General features: G+C 44.4%; 1 protein-coding gene across 1 annotated transcript in view; it reads right to left on the bottom strand.

The window, feature by feature from the left end:
- Positions 1-5,123: 5,123 nt before the first annotated feature.
- Positions 5,124-17,202, bottom strand: part of TRPM4 (transient receptor potential cation channel subfamily M member 4) — a 34,396-nt gene continuing 22,317 nt past the window's right edge. The window contains exons 17-25 of the mRNA XM_082863201.1: positions 15,928-16,353; positions 11,008-11,140; positions 10,654-10,828; positions 10,245-10,422; positions 6,630-6,823; positions 6,208-6,340; positions 5,917-5,989; positions 5,719-5,824; positions 5,124-5,483 (exon numbers count right to left, since the gene is read on the bottom strand). Of these exons, the coding sequence (XP_082719327.1) occupies positions 5,479-5,483; positions 5,719-5,824; positions 5,917-5,989; positions 6,208-6,340; positions 6,630-6,823; positions 10,245-10,422; positions 10,654-10,828; positions 11,008-11,140; positions 15,928-16,353 (1,423 nt within the window). The 3' untranslated portion in view covers positions 5,124-5,478. The remainder of the gene's footprint in view (positions 5,484-5,718; positions 5,825-5,916; positions 5,990-6,207; positions 6,341-6,629; positions 6,824-10,244; positions 10,423-10,653; positions 10,829-11,007; positions 11,141-15,927; positions 16,354-17,202) is intronic.

Raw genomic sequence — 17,202 nt, 5'->3', positions numbered from 1 at the left:
CATTTTTAATTGTATATCTTTTTAAAATTGAGATATAGTTGATGTATTACATAAGTTACAGGTATACAACATAGTGATTCACAAATTTTAAAGGTTATACTCCATTTATAGTTATTATAGAATATTGGCTATATTCCATGTGTTGTACAGTATGTCCTTGTAGCTTTTTTATTGTATACATAATAGTTTGTACCTATTATTCCCATACCCCTGTTGTATGTCTTTTAATTAAGCTGTAGAGTTCTTTATATTCCCTAAATACAAGTCTTTGTCAGCTTTGTATCTCAGGATCATTTTCTCCTAGTCTCTGACTTGCCTATTGATTTTCTTAAGTCTTTTGATGAGCAGAGGTTTTTAATTTGGTGAAATCTAAATGATCAGTTTTTAAAGATGATTGCATTTTATGTTCTATGTTTGAATTTTTTGCCTACCACTAAGTCACAAAGGTATTCTTTTTTGTTTTCCTTTAAATGCTTTATAGTTTTAGATTTTACATTTAGATCAATGATTCATATAAAATTAATGTTTGTATATGGTGTGAAATGGGATTCGAGTTTCATTTTTTTCCCCATATGGATATTCAGTTATTCCAGAAAGGACTTTTCTTTCCTAGTTGGATGTCTTTGTACTCTATTTCAAGAATCAAAAAACCATATGCTGGGACTTCCCTGGTGGTCCAGTGGTTAAGACTCTGTGCTTCCAATGCAGGGGGTGCAGGTTCCACCCCTCGTCAGGGAAGTAAGATCCCATATACTGTGCATCGTGGTCCAAAAAAAAAAAAAAAAAAAAGGGACCATATGGTTTATTTCTGAATTACTTTGCTGCTACTTTTTTTTTTTTCTTTTGGCCACGTGTTGCAGCATGCGGGATCTTAGTTCCCCAACCAGGGATCGAACCAGTGCCCCCCTGCACTGGGAGCACAGAGTCTTAACCACTGGACCACCAGGGAAGTCTCCTACCTTGCTACTTTCATATGTTAAATCGACCTTGCATTTCTGGGACAAACTCCATGTGATCATTAGTTATTACTCTTATATATTGCAGGATTTGCTTTCTAACTTATGTTGAGGATTTTTGTCTTCATCTATGTTCATGAGATATTGGTCTTAAATGGTCTCTTTTACTAATATGTTTATCAGGTTTCGGCATTAGGGTAATGGTAGCCTTATAAAATGGATTGGAAAGTGTTTCCTCTTCTATTTTCGAAGTACTTGTTCTTGGTGTTTTTTTTTTTTTTCAGTATTCTATATAATTCACTATTTGAAACCATCTGGGTGTGGAATTTTCTTTGTGGGAAGGGTTTTGATAAGGAATTCAATGTATTTAACAGACATAGGACTATACAGATTTCCCATGTCATTTGATATCAATTTTGTTAAGTTGTATTTTTAAGGAATTCCCCCATTTCATCTAAGTTGTTAAGTCTGTTGGCATAAAATTCTTATAATATTTTCTTATTATCCTTTTAATGTCTATAGGATATGTAGTAATAATCCTCTTTCATTCCTGATATTGATGACGCGCATATCTCTTTCTGTCCTATTATATTGTTGATCATTTCAAACAACCAGTTTTGGATTTCTTACTTTCATCTAGTGTCTGTTTTCTATTTCATTGAATTTTGATTTTATATTTTCCTTTTTTTCCATTTTAGATTTACTTCTTTTCTTGAAACCTTCTTGTAAGACATTGATTTTAAACCTCTTTTCTAATTTCAGCATGTAAAGCTATAAAATTCTCTCTAAGCATTGCTTTTGCTGCATTCCACAAATTTTGATATTTTATAGTTTTATTATCCTTCAGTTTAAAGTGTTTGGTAGTTCTTTGTGATTTATTCTTTGACCTACGGATTGTTTAGTAATATATTCTTTAATTTCCAAGTATTTGGAGTTTCCTTAAATATGTTGTTACTGATTTTAAATTTACTAACGTTGTAGACAGAGAACATACTCTGATTTCAATCCTTGTAAATTTATTGATACTTGTTTTATGGCTTAGCACTGGTAAAGTGTATGTATTCTGCAGTTATGAGTTTCTATAAATATCATTTAGGTCAAAGCTGCTGATAGCATTTTTGGATCTTCCTTATCTTTTTTTTTTTTTTTTCCGGTGCACGGGCCTCTCACTGTTGTGGCCTCTCCCGTTGTGGAGCACAGGCTCCGGAGGCACAGGCTCAGCGGTCATGGCTCACGGGCCCAGCCGCTCCGTGGCATGTGGGATCTTCCCAGACCGGGACACGAACCCGTGTCCCCTGCATCGGCAGGCGGACTCTCAACCACTGCACCACCAGGGAAGCCCTAAATAAAATCTTTTTAAGATTTTTAAAAATTAAAAAAAAACACAGTGAGACACCACTACAAACCTCTTAGAATGGCTAATTAAAAATACTGATAATAGCAAGTGCTAGTGAGGATGCAGAGCAACTGAAATTCTCTCATAACATTGCTGATGGAAATGTAAAATGTGCAACCACTTAGGAAAAGAGTTAAGCAGCCTCAGATAAAGTTATACAGCGGAATTCCCTGGTAGTCCAGTGGTTAGGACTCGGCACTTTCACTGTTGGGGCCTGGGTTCAATCCCTGGTTGGGGAACTAAGATCCCGCGTATTATACAACCCAGACACCCCAATCTTAGGTATTTACCCAAGAGAAACAAAAACATATCCAATACCCAGTTTTCTCTAATTCAATCTAGGTTTGCGTATCAGCCCCTTGGCTTGTCTAAGTAGGCTTCACAGGAGCTACCAAATCCATTCCAGTTTTTGGCGGCAGCTTTGAGCAGCCTTTACAGCTGTCTCCTCTAGCCCCACTTGTCCCTTTAATGGAGCAGGTCCTCAGCCTTCACAAAGCACATGCATTCTTGAGTCCTCACTCCACCCTGCTGCCTCCTTTTCTCCGAGGACCTGCAGCCTCTTATCTGGAGTTTTCATTTTTGTATAAAATACACCTCTCTTTCAAATGACCTATTTGTTTAAGATTTTAGTGGCTTACATATTCTACTGACAGTCACTCCCTTCCCACATCTGAGACTGGAGCACATATCTTACGGGTTCTTTTGGATCACAGGCTAGTGAATGCCACAGCTGTTCCATGCCCTCAGCAACCCCTCTGGAGGACCCTAGAGTAGCAGATCATGGCTATGCTGCTCACTCTTGGTTAATGGACACCCAGTCACTTACTGGCCTTGCTGGTGACCTGCAAGAGGTCCTCCTCACTCCTAAAAGGAAATATCTTCCACCTTTGTAATGGCCCAGTTAAACTCTGTGTGGCTTCCAAAAACACAGCACCAAGACAAGTGGAGACATTTGTGGTCACCAATTGTCATTTTAAGGGGCCAGGATTCCCACTGTACTAGGGCTGTGCAACAGAGAAGTGAAGTAGGTTCACTGCGGGAAAATATACAAGGAAGAAAGATTTAAATATAAATTTTAGCAGTATTTTGTATTCCTCAAGAGCGCCTAGCTTCCTCTTCAATTACAGGTCTTTTGGTTTCCAAACTGATTTAATGTGTGGAAATGAAGTGGAGGTTGTATCTCTCCAACAGAAATAAATTAATACAGGGGTCTCAGCTATATTAAACGGGTCTCAGAAAACTGGTAAATAAATATAAAGAAGCAGAGTTAGCACAGAAATAGTAAACTGCACGAAGCAAATATCACCCCCAGGACTGGAGAGAAAAATGGAAGAGAACAGAGTTATCAGAACCTAAACTCTTGGAGACGTGACCCTGGGAGCTGAAACTCAGGCTAGATAAAGGGGCTGCCTGGATGGAGCGGGTGTGACTGAGGGCATAAACAGAACTTGTGGGAGTGCTGGGGCGGGGGGAAGCTGAAAGCTGCAACCAGAGAAAGCAATGCTCTGGGGCTACGCTCAGGAACAGGAAGCAGCAAATCCCCTCTTCCTCCTCCAGTCACCGTTCTCCCTCTAGCGCCCCCTCTAGGCAGAGTCTAATAGGAACCCAGCTGGCAAAACAAATGGGGCTTGAGGAGTCCCAGCCCCAGCGTCACAGAGCTGAGTATACAGAAGGGCAGATTTGGAGCTGAGAGACAACAGCTTAATAAAGCAGCATGCCCACTGAGTGAATTCCTAGGGCTTCGTAGCATTTAACATTTCTAAATATAAATTAGTGCTTTACAAAGGCTCTGGATCCAGATGGCCCAGATTCCTATTCAAACTCGGCCACTTTCTAGCTGTGAGACCTTGTGTGAGTCACTTAACTTTTATCTGTGCCTCAGTTTTCTTATCTGCAAATGGAGACATTAGTACCTACCTAATATATGGTTGTCATGGGAATTCCTTGATTTAGCACCTGTGAAGAACTTAAACACAATGCCAGACACATAGCACTCGTGTTAGCTGTTGTTGCCACCGTCGTCATTACTGTTATTATTACTACTTGGGTTAGTGAGAATTGATTCAGCATCTTCCAGAGAAATCTGGTTGCCACAAAACACTTGGCAATATTTCAGAGCTACTCTGCATCCAAAGTGGCAGACAGTTGGAATTCCTCCAATTTGGAAAAAGGATGTTTTGGTTTGCATTTATGGATGTGTTGGTTGTTGGTGGCTTTTTTGCTATTTTACTAATAATTGCTGTCAGTTCAACCTTGTCATTACCAGTTTAGTTTGTTATGGGTTGTTTAGTTAAACGGCATGTATAATGATGCATATTTGCCTCAATTCCGTGCGTGCATGGCCTGCAATTTTCCACTAATTAGACTTTTTAAAGACACATATGCAGTTATCTACTCAAATTTGCATCATCTGTACCCCTATTGCCAAAGCAGATGTACATAGCACCCACCCACCCCCACTCCAGGAAATACTCTCCTTTTTATCTCTGAGTTCTTCTTTCATTGGTAGGCAGGAATGGGGGGGGCACAGATGGTTGGGGTTCTTGTCCCACTGAAGTGAGAGTCATCAAAATAGTGCAGACAAGAGGTGCTGGGCCTGAGTCACACAGGAATAGTGGGGCTGAGAGGAAGGAACAGCTGGGGGATACCTGAAATAAAGCAGCAAACGAACCAAGGACCCCAAACACATCCCCAGCTTCAGCCCCCATCCCCAAAGGATCTATACACCCACCAGTTCCCCAAGAATCAAGCATCCGGATGCTACGCCTCTCAAATGGCTTTATTTCCCCAGTGTGGGGAGCTGTGAGTGGGCTCTGGTCCTCAATGACCCTGCAGCCTTCTCCGGCCCAGCAGACTGTGGTACAGCCTTGAAAGGCAATGAATGCCTGGGCTCCAGCGGCTCATGCTCCCAGAGTAGGGCTGGTTCTGGGAGGATCCAAGCCTGCTGTGGTTTGCATGGATGACACTCCCTGCAGTGATCGTGACAGCAGCTGAGGTGGTAGTCCATGGGCATGAGGTTCACCTCAAGGACAAGGTCGCCAGGTGCAGGGGTCAAGGACCTGCTAGGCCTTACTCTGGGACCAAAACTCCCTATGGCAGCTCCTCTTTGAAGTCCACCAGCAGGGCTCAGTCTGGGGGAAGAGAGAAGAGGTGGTGGGCATAGAGACGAAGACAGAAAAAAATAAGAGACTGGCAAAAAGAAAGATGTACAAAAAGCCCAAAGGAGACTGAGAGTGAACCAGGGACTAAGGAAAGCCAGTAAAAGAGAAAAACACTCCGACATAGGGGAAGAGAGACCCGGAAAGTAGGGACACAGACGTAGGTAGTGACAGATGCCAGAGATACAGGTACACCACACACACTGACCTTTAGGCCCAGGTGAGGCTGGGGGCGGCGGCCCCCCTGGGGGAAGTAATGCAGAGCGGCTCAGGGCCTCGGCTACCCAGCCCAGGACACGGCTACAGTACTGGACCTGGGGAGCAGGGAGGACCTCAGGGCACTAGACTGGCACCCTACTGCCCCTCACCCCAGCCATACTCCCCCAGCCTGGCCCGGGGTTCTCACCTCCTGTTCCAGTCCTTTCAGACGCTGCTCGTGCTCGCGGATCTGTCTCAGCTGCTGCAATGCTGTGTCCACCCTGGGGATCCAGGGTTTCAGATCGGTGCCAGCAGCCTACCAGCCCCGCCCACCTTCGAAGACCCGCCCTCAGTGGTTCAGCTTTTCTCCCTAGCATTCCAGGACCCTGTCCCTGCAGGCTCCACCTCTAGCCTGGGTCTTTGCAGGACCTAAATCATGGGCTCTGTTCCCGAAGCCAAAAGCCCCGCCCAGAGCCAGGCCCCGCCCTCACGCCCTCACTTCTGCGACGTGCGCTTCAGACTTTCAGAGTCGCTCTCCCGCTTGTCCCGAGCTTGCTCCAGCAGGAAACTCTCCTTTTGCACTGACTCCCACGTCAACAGCTTCCGCTCCGCTTCCTTCGAGAGGTGGACCCCTGGACAGTGGGGTCAGGAGACAGTCAAAGGGCTCGCCCATCCTCGGGCCACGCCTGCTCCTAGACCCAGCTTCCCCACCCAAAACCGTGAGCTTTGGTGATCTCCCAGACCACGCCCCCTCGCCGTTCTAGGCCTCCCACTAATATCCCACGCCCAGCTCCCTGACAGACTAAGCCCTGCCCACTAGTGCTCCTGGGCGTCCTCCTCCTCCAGCCTATACATGCTCTTCTTTCTCTCCAGGTTCCGCCCCCTAGGTTTCTCTCTTTTGGGCCAAGCCGGGGGTCTCACGAAAATGCTCGACGGCTGCGGAAGGTGGCAAGCTGGCCCGGAGCCTGCGCAATCGACGGATGAGTAAGCACACGTGCGAGATGACGATGAGAGGCGGGGCCAGTGCGGGCCGAGAGTGAAATTCCCGGATGAGGCTGTAGCGCTGCGCCTTCCAGTAGAGGTCGCTGTTGGCCTGTACTTTACCGAAGGTATAGCTGTGGGGACCAGAGATCAAGGGTCACTGGAGGTCAACGCCCCTTCAGGAAGAGAAGATGAAGATTAGCTGTCACGCAATATCTGTTTGAAGCCCAAGGCAGCAGGCAGATGTCAAGATCAATAAAGTTGGAGGTTATTACAGGACGCAATTAATAGCTGGGTTAGGAGTGTCCAGGGTCAGATGTCATAGGTCAAGTTGGGAAAGCTATCATGAATTAAGTAGAAATTGGAGTCAGGTTCAAAAGTCAGCCTGGGGCTTCCCTGGTGGCGCAGTGGTTGAGAATCCGCCTGCCGATGCAGGGGACACGGGTTCGTGCCCCGGCCCGGGAAGATCCCACATGCCGAGGAGCAGCTAGGCCCGTGAGCCATGGCCACTGAGCCTGCACGTCCGGAGCCTGTGCTCCGCAACAGGAGAGGCCACAACAATGAGAGGCCCGCATACCGCAAAAAAAAAAAAAAAAAAGCCTGGACACAAATAATAAAATAGGAAATGAAAATGGGGACTTTACTATCAACCGTATAGAAATAAAAAGGATTATAAGAAAATGCTATTAATAATTGTACACCAACAAATTAGATAACCTAGATGAAATGGACAAATTATTAGAAACACACAAATTACCTAAACTGATTCAAGAAGAAACAGGACAATCTCAAAAGACCTATAACAAGTAAAGAGATTGAATCACTAATTTAAAATGTCCCAACAAAAAAGCCCAGGACCAGATGGTTTGACTGGTGAATTCTACCAAACATTTAAAAAAGATTTAACACCAATCCTCCTCAAATTCTTCCAAAAAATTGAAGAGGAGAGAACACTTCCCAATTCATTCTATGAGGCCAGCATTACCATGATGATATCAAAGTCAGATAAAGATATCACGAGAAAACTACAGACCAATATCCTTTATGAATATACATGCAAAAATCCTCAACAAAATACTAGAAACCTAATTCAACAGCATATTGAAAAGATTATAAGTGGGATATATGCAAGGAATGCAAGAGTAGTTCAACATACAAAAATCAATCAATGTAATATACCACCTTAATAGAACAAAGGAAAAACCACGTGATCATCTCAGTTGACATGGAGACACAGAAAAGGCATTTGACAAAATCCAACACCCTTTCATGGTTCAAACAAAAACAAAACAAAAACTCAGAAAAGTAGAAATAGAAGGAAACTTCTTCAACATGATAAAAGGTACTTATGAAAAACCCACAGCTAACATCATACTCAATGAAAAAAGACTGAAAACTTTCCCCAAAGATCAAGAACAAGACAAGGATGCCCACTTTCGGGACTTCCCGGGTTGCCCAGTGGTAAAGAATCTGCCTTCCAATGCAGGGGACGTGGGTTCGATCCCTGGTTGGGGAACTAAGATCCCACATGCCGCAGAGCAACTAAGCCCGCACACCACAACTACTGAGCTCCTGCACCTCATCGAGAGATCCCTAGTGCCGCAAACTACAGAGCCCACAAGCTCTGGAACCTGCGCACCACAACTAGAGAGAGAAAAACCTGCGCGCCACAAAAAGAGCCCGCATACCGCAACTAAGACCCGACGCAGCCCAAAAAATAAAGAAAATAAATATTTTTTAAAAATGCCCAATTTCACCACTTCTATTCATTATACTGGAAGGTCTAGCCACAGCAAGCAAGATAAAGAACTAAAAGGCATCCAAATTGGAAAGGAAGAAGTAAAACTGTCTCCATTGACAGATGATATAGCCTACATATAGAAATGGAGAATCCCAGGGACTTCCCTGGTGGTCCAGTGGTTAAGAATCCACCTTGCAATGCAGGGGATGACGGTTCGATCCCTGGTCAGGGAGCTAAGATCCCGCAAGCTGTGTGGCACAGACAAATAAATAAATAAACTTAAGAATCAAAGGATATTATCAAGAAAAGGAAAAGACAACCAACAGAATGGGAGAAAATATTTGCAAATTATATATGTGATAGGAGTTTAATATCCAGAATAAAGAACTGCTACAACTCAAACACTAAAATACAAACAACGCAATTTAAAAAACGGGCAAAGGGGGCTTCCCTGGTGGCGCAGTGGTTAAGAATCCGCCTGCCAATGCAGGGGACACGGGTTCGAGCCCTGGTCCAGGAAGATCACACATGCCGCGGAGCAACTAAGCCTGTGCGCCATAACTACTGAGCCTGTGCTCTAGAGCCCGCGAGCCACAACTACTGAGCCCGCGTGTTGCAACTACTGAAGCCCGCACGCCTAGAGCCCGTGCTCCGCAACAAGAGAAGCCACTGCAATGGGGAGCCCGCGCACCACAACGAAGAGTAGCCCCCGCTCACTGCAACTAGAGAAAGCCTCTGCGCAGCAACGAAGACCCAACACAGCCAAAAATAAAAATAAATAAATAAATTTATTTTAAAAAATGGGCAAAGGATTTGAACAGACATTTCTTTAAAGATGTGCAAATGGGCAATAAGCCCATGGAAAGATGCTCAATGTCACCAGTCATTAGGAAAATACAAATCAAAACCACAATGAAATAACCAGTTCATGCCCACTAGGATGGCTAGAACCTCTTAATAAGGAAAATAACAACTGTTAGTAAGGATGCGGAAAGGCTAAACAGAATTACCATATGACCCAGCATTCTATTCTAGAAATATACCCAAAAGAAATAAAAAACGGAGACTCAAACAGCAATTGTGAACAGCAGTGTTCATTGCAGCATTATCCACAATAGCCAAAAGATGGAACCAACCCAAGTTTCCATCATCAGATGAATGGATCAACAAAATGTCTTATATCAATACATCAGTATTATTCAGCCATAAAAAGGGATGGAGTGGTGGCACGTGCTACAACATGATTGCACAATGAAAACATTATGCCGGACACAAAAGGACAAATATTGTATGATGTCACTTACATGAATCACCTCCAAGAGGCAGATTCATAGACACAGAGAGTAAATTAAAGGTTACCAGGAACTGGGCAGGGGAGGGGAAAATGAGGAGTTAACCCTTGCTTAATGGGTACACACTTTCTGTTTGGAGTGATGAAAATGTTTTGGAAATAGATAGTGGTGATGGTTGTACAACATTATAAATGTAATTAATGTCACGGCATTGTACACTTAAAAATGGTGACGATGGCAAATTTTGTTATATATATTTTGCCACAATAAAAAATTTTTTAAATCTTCAGCCTGGGCTCAGAGAGCAGATCAGATTCCAAAGTCCAGGTCAGGAGCAGACTCTGACTGGGTTGGGGGACAAGCCAGCATTAGATTTAAATCAGAGTTCAGAGACTAAAACTAGAATTGCTTAGACTGGGGTCAAGGGTCAAGCTGGGATCAAGAATCACGCTGGGGTCAAGGGTCATGCTGGGTGAGGTCACCCAGATGAGGTCAGATCATCAGAGAGCAGTGGGGACTCACCTGAACATCGCGATGAGCAAATTGACCAGCAGGATGTTGGCCACGAGCAGGAAGATGATGAGGAGGACCACCACCAGCCAGTTGGCATAAATCGAGACGCAGGAGCCTGCCTGGGTCCCTGAGGGGCGCGCCCATATGCCCTTCTCCGATGAACAGTTGTCGGGCTTCATGAGGCTCGCTGTGAAGGGAGATAGAGATGGAGCCAGAGAGACAGAGACCTAAGGAAGACAGAAATCCAGACGGGCATGGGAGAGCAGAGAGAGAGACAGAATCCCAGAAAGAGGGGAGAACAGAGACGCAAAGAGAAGGAGGAGGGGTCAGAGACCCAGAGATAGAGGAGAGAGAGAGGGGACTCAGAGGGAGGGTGTCAGGCCCTCTCATCCCTCCTTACCGTCTATGCCCTCCTTACCGTCTATGTCCTCCTGGGGGATCTGCCCAAAGATCTGCAGGTAGGGCCGGTAGAAGACCCGGCGCAGGATATTCGAGAGGTTACGGTCCTGGGGCCTAAGGAGCCCCTCCGTGGCCACCCCATAGGCAACCAGCCACACGCCAAGGAAGAAGAGGAAGAAGAACACGTCCTTCATCTGCAGAAGAGGAAGATGAGACCAGTCTGGGCCCTGCCCTTCCCTACTCTGGCCCCGCCCCTGCATCCAAAGCCCCGCCTCCTTCCCTGACATTGCGTTCCAGACTCCACGACACCTTCCCTGGCTCCGCCCCTTTCCTCCTCTGGCCCCGCCCACACCAGTCCTACCCCACCCCTCACCATCTTGTTCACGATGACGATCTTGGGCCCCAGATGTTTGTTGACTGTGAAGATGTGCAGCAGCCTCAGCGTGAAGATCATGAAGTCGAGGCAGAGGACAGTACGGCCCAGGTCATACAGTCCTGCGGTCAGCCTGGGGTATGGCAGACGCGGCAGGGGTCACTCAAGGGTTACACGGTGTAAAGCAAAACCCCGAGTCTTCCCAACACCAGGCTGAAGGTGAGGATGTGGCCTCCCCAGGGCCAGACCTGGGACCACCCCCCTACCCCGATTCACCCGGGGTTTACTCAGATTTAAAATCTGGCACCCGTGACAGTGCCAAGCTGGGCTACGCAGGGCGCTGGTACCCATTAAATAATGGCTGCATGAACAACGGCCTTAGCAAAAAGCTGGGAGGTCCCTGTAACAAACAAGTTGTGAAAACTGCAGGGATATTTGTCCAACCTATACAAGGCAAAATATAGAGAGTTCCAGCAAACCAATAAGCAGAAGACAAACGACCTAACAGGAAATCGGATAAAGGATAACAACACACAATTCACAGAGGAAAGTCAAATGGTGAATAACATCAGCAATCCCTATGGGGAAAATAAAAATTATATCTCTATTTTGCATCATGTACTTTAACTCTGAAGGGATTAAAAACCTAGAGTAAAAGGCAAAACATCAAAATCTTAGTAAGAAAATATAGAATTTCTTCATAAGCTTGACATAAGATAAATGTTATATAAGAAAAAGAGTCTTATATACAAGGCACAAAATCATAATAAAGGAAAAGACTGAATATTTACTTTAAAATAGAAAACTCATGTGTATTAAAAGATAACATAAATATGATGGACAGAGAAAGACAAAATTTTCTGCCAAAAATACACAGCGTAAATTTGATCAGGAGGGAATACCAGACAAACTTAAACAGAGGCAAATTCTACAAAATAACTGGTCTGGACTCTTCAAAAGTGTGAAGATCATAAAAGCCAAAGATGGACTGAAAAACTGTCCCAGATTAGAGACAATTAAGGAGACATGACAACTAAAGGCAACAGGGAATCCTGGATTGGCTCCTGATCCAGAAAAAGAACATCAGTGGACAACTGATGAAATTTAAATAAAATTTCCTGGTTCTGATAATATAAGATGTTAACATTTGGGGGATCTGGATGAATGGTGTATGGGAATTCTCTGTGCTGTTTTTGCAAAATTTTTTTATGTCTAGGGGTTTTTTGAAATGAAAAGTTAAAGAATAAAAGAATGTTTAAAGAACATACAAAAGTGAAAAGACAAGCTGCAGACTGTAAGAAGATACTTAGAACAAAACCACCAAGAATTGGGATCCAGAGTATAAGGAGAACACCTACCAAAAAATATATACATGCAAGGGATCGTTGAACACAATAAAAAACTGGGGCGAAGGGTATGAAAAGACAGTTGACAGAGTACATGTGCCATTTAGCTATGAAAGATGCCCAACTTACCCAACTAGGAGTCAGGGATGCGTAAATTAAAACAAGGAGAGGTCATTTTTCCCATCAGATTGTCAAAACATGTAAAGGTTAAATTGAGAGCTACAAAATTTTAAAGATTGAAAATATCAGGTATCATCAAGCATGTCCTCAAGGGGGCAGTGTCTTACCCAGATGGTGGGTGTGTAACCGGAAGAATCTATTTTACAAGGAAAGCCTTCCACATCAAGAGTACACATACCCTTTGACCCACAAAGTGTACATCTCAGATGTATTATTACTTTGGAATAATAAAAAATTAGAAACAACTGAAATGTCCATCCGGAAGGGATTGGCAAAATAAAACGATTCATCCATTCAATTCTGGAGAACACAGGAAATTTCTCCTGTGTAAAATGAGATTTTTTGGAATTTTTTTTCCTGTCCAATAATTCTTCCCCCACCTAAAAAACGATGAGCTTGACAAAAATGTCTAAAACATCACTGGTACTCCTAAAGGGTGGTAGCACATGGTCCTAGCCCTTTCCTCTCAGAAGATATTTTATACAAAATACAAGGAATAAACAGAAGCACAGTGTTGTACAAAACTTTCTTGTCTTGCTGTTTTAATAAATTATTCATGTCAAATTACTTTGTGCCATTTTTAACAAGGCATAGAGGAAGCATACCTCTCAGTGTGTCAACTGAGAAAAGAGTAGGGGGTCATTGCTGTCAACCATCCAGATTATAAGAGGGGATGTCAGGACACTTCATCCCCTGTAAACAGTCACTAGGTTGTGACCACAAAGTTCTTTGTCTGCTCTGTTCAAAAGCAGTGGTGTCCTAACAGGTAGGACTTTATTTAAAAACAAAAAACAAAAAAACAACTCACCATCAGAGTACTGGACCCAGAGCAGCTAATATCTGATTATAACTTCATGTTATCTCAAGTAGAAAATGAAAGAAGCTTTGTAGAGAAATTTTGGGCCTAATTCTATCTCTTGAAGTTCAGAATTTTTGTCCCACTGCCTCATGAAAGGAATTCATTCATTTATTAAATCTGGCAAGAAGAAGTCTGTCTTGTCTGCTTTAGCCAGCGAAGACTAAAACCCTTCTTCAGGAATCTGATGCAACATTTTTAAAGAATAAGGAATATTTGCAAATACTGACATGGAAAGAATGTCAGGACATATTACAGAGGAAAAGAAGAGGTTGCAAAAGAATAATAAAATATAGTATCATCTGTGTATAATATCTGTGTATAAAAGAAGTAGGTAAATGCATAGAAAAAGAACAGGCAGGATGTGCACCAAACTGTTGATGGAGGTAACTGCTGAGAAAAGGAGGAAGCTTGAAATGGCTGAGGAAGATAATCCGTTTCTGTTCTATGCTCTTCTTCATTTGAATATAATCTTGTTCAATAAGGACACACTTCTGCATTTCTTTGGGCATAGACTATATTCAAAGATGTTTTAAGTTGCTGGGAGACAAGATAGATGTGGCTTGAGGAGTTTATAATCTTGTGTGAGGAGAGTGACAGCAAAAGTCATGGTCAAAGCACTATTGGGGGGATTCTCAGGATGTTAGAGGAACATAAGAGACCCAGAGTCTGGGTAGGAGAAAGGAAGACCTCCAGAGGCAGAGACAGCAAAGCTGAGGCTGAGAGGAAGTGTAGGAGTTGGCTTGGCCAAGGAGAGGAGGGAAAAGTGTTTCAGGAAGGGGGAACAGCATGTGCCAAGACCCAAAGACAACACAATTTATTCCCAAGGACATTTTGATTTGCCCTTTGCCCTCTCTTTGGCACCACACAATACAATCTAGAAACTATGGAAGAAATGAACTAACATTATATAGCCCAGTCTGCGCAACAGAAAATATTTGAGGGTAATTCCTCACAGTTAAGTTTTTTGTAAATTAGCTAAGAAATAAGCAGAAACAGTCAAGATTTTTATGGAGTAAAAAGTTGACAAAGCATTGAGGCCTCTCTGATGAAATTTAAAATTATGAAATTTGACCCAGGAAAACCAGACATGCAAGAAATAAAAGCCACAAAGTAAAATTCACAAACACAGACCCTAGATTTTGGCAAAATTCGATAGGACAAAAACACAAATGTTGAACCAAATATTTGTTGTAAAACTTAACCCAAACAATAATCAAGTTGAAATAATTTCAGAAACTGAAAAAGAAAATAATTGAAGGTACTTTCACTGCCCTGCAATGTAAAATCAATCAAGGCAGTTTAAAGTAACTAGAAAATAGTTCCTTGGTAAGAATCCGTCAGTACTGGTAAAATTCTGACTGCAATTTTATAATTACGCAGATTCAAAATACCAAGGATCACGGTCAAAGCCACTGGCCTTGTGAAGAAGGAACTGCAAGTGGCTCTCAGACAAGCCAGAGTGTAAATGAAGAAAAGAGAAGGAAATCAGGGAGGCAGCCCTGGCAGAGAAGGGCAGGGGCTGTCCACGGGCGCTGGCGAGCTCCAAGAAGCAGGGAGAGACAGGCCAGCTCTGGGTGTAGAAACACCCTTGCGGGCCCTGTGGGGGATGGATTGGAGGGAAGAGAGGCTGGGGCAAGGGTCCAAGTGGGAGAGGCAGGCATGGAAGTAAACAGGGGGATGAGACAGAAAGTCAAGTGCCAGGAGGACAGGGCCTGGGACCCAGGGCTATAGAGGAAGAGGAGGGAGGAGGTGAGGGTGGTACTCAGTGTGTGGCCTGATTTCTGGGGTCCAGGACAGGGGTGCAGCTATAGGACCATGTTGAGGACTAGAGAAACATCCTGTAAAGTCCAGATCTAGAATGAAGATCAGTGGGGTTCTCATTTTATCCTATCAGCCCTAAAGCCCGATATCCACATGTGAGCAAACGGCTTACAGAACATCTTTAGGCAGTACTTTCAATCAAGATGGGATTTTTTTTTTTTTTTTTACGAATAAGCAGGGGTTTCCCTGGTGGCGGAGTGGTTAAGAATCCGCCTGCCAATGCAGGGGACACGGATTCAAGCCCTGGTCCTGGAAGATCCCACATGCCGCAGAGCAAGTAAGCCAGTGCGCCTCAACTACTGAGCCTGAGCTCCAGAGTCCGCAAGCCACAACTACTGAAGTCTGCGCGCCTAGAGCCCATGCTCCGCAACAAGAGAGGCCGCCGCAATGAGAAGCCCGTGCACTGCAATGAAGACCCAATGCAGCCAAATTAATTAATTATTTTAAAAAAAGAATAAGCAGAGTTATTTTAAAATTGTGAATCACTATATGTATACCTGCAACTTATATAATATTGTACATCAACTATACTTCAAGGAAAAAAAGAAAGGAATAAGTGGAGTTGGATTTAGCCCCTGCCTGCCGCAGGGAAGCCAACAGTTGAGACCCCCAACCCCACCCCTCACCCCCATCCCCACTCCCACGCCCCCACCCCCAGGAAGGAAGGGTCAGAGGCCGCCATGGGCCGGGAGTGTAGGGTCACAGGGCACTCACCGGCAGCCCACGCCCATGAGGAAGCAGGTCAGGGCCACCATGTCGCACTGGTTCCAGGCGTCTGAGAGGTAGAGGTGCAGGCGGCGGCGCAGTGGGGCCTGGTGGGAGTCTGTCCTGGGGGCCCCCATGGCCAGGCTGCCCAAGCTGTCACCCAGCCCCTGGCGTAACTCCTCACAGAGCAGGGTGAAGGCCCAGAAGTAGAGCAGTAGCTCCAGAGCGCTGGGTGTCTCAGGCTGGAAGTCAATGAGCAGCACGTGGGTGAAGAGCAGCAGGAAGAGGAGGTAGCTGACCACGTTGCCCATGAAGGAAGTCACCGGCGCTCCCCAGAACTGGGGCCAGCGGCGCAGGCGGCACCCCCCACAGCAGCTCCTGCGGCTGGGCGGCCTCAACACCCTCAAGGGCATCTTCTCATTAGGGTCTGTGGGCCTGGGGGAGAGAAGGGAGAAGGGCTCAATCTGACTTCTGCACCTGACTGTCACCATTATCAGGACCTCTAAACTTTCATATCCTCCTCATCCTCCTCTCCAGACATTCCCCACCTTCACGACTTCTGACCCTGCCTGACCTGAAACTAAGTCTGATGTCCGCCATCACCTTGACTTTTGACCCCTGTATCTAATTTCTGACCTCTGAAATCTACCATCAAGACTGCTGAGCCTGCACCTCTGACTTTTTCCACCTTTCTGACCTCTGGCCTCTGGGCTGGCCTCTGACTCTTGTCTGGCTTTTGTCTCCAAGTCCCTCTTCTTTCACCTTCACAACCTCTGACTCTCTGTCTGACCTTGGACCATCTATCTGACCTCTGGCCCTCAAATATGACCTCTCACCCCCTCACTGTCATGGCCTTGGTTCACCAGGTTTGACAACCCCATCCCTGAATATTAACTTCTAACCCATAAATTCTGATATCAGATTATCCAGCACAGTTTTCTCAGATAACTCTTCCTTCCCTATATCTGATCTCTGACTGTACAGCCATATCTGAATTCTAAGCTTCTAGGTCAACTCATATCTCTGACCCTTCTCACCTGAGTTTTGATCCTCTGTCCCAGTTTCATCCTAACTCTTAATTCTGACCTCAAATCAGAAACAGAAAAATGAATAATACAAATAATAATAAATTCAGAAAGCTAAAAGGAAAAATAAACTGGCTTGGAAAGGCATCCTCTCTTTATAAACCAAGTGGAAACAACCCAAATGTCCATCAGCTGATGAATAGATGATGAATAGATAAATAAAATGTGGTAGATTCAAACAATGGAATATTATTCAACA

This window comes from Leucopleurus acutus, assembly GCF_964270905.1.
Source record: "Leucopleurus acutus genome assembly, chromosome: 20".
Classification (NCBI taxonomy): Eukaryota; Metazoa; Chordata; class Mammalia; order Artiodactyla; family Delphinidae; genus Leucopleurus; species Leucopleurus acutus.
The sequence above is the reverse complement of the archived record's forward strand: the minus strand, read 5'-3'. Positions and strand labels throughout refer to the sequence as shown.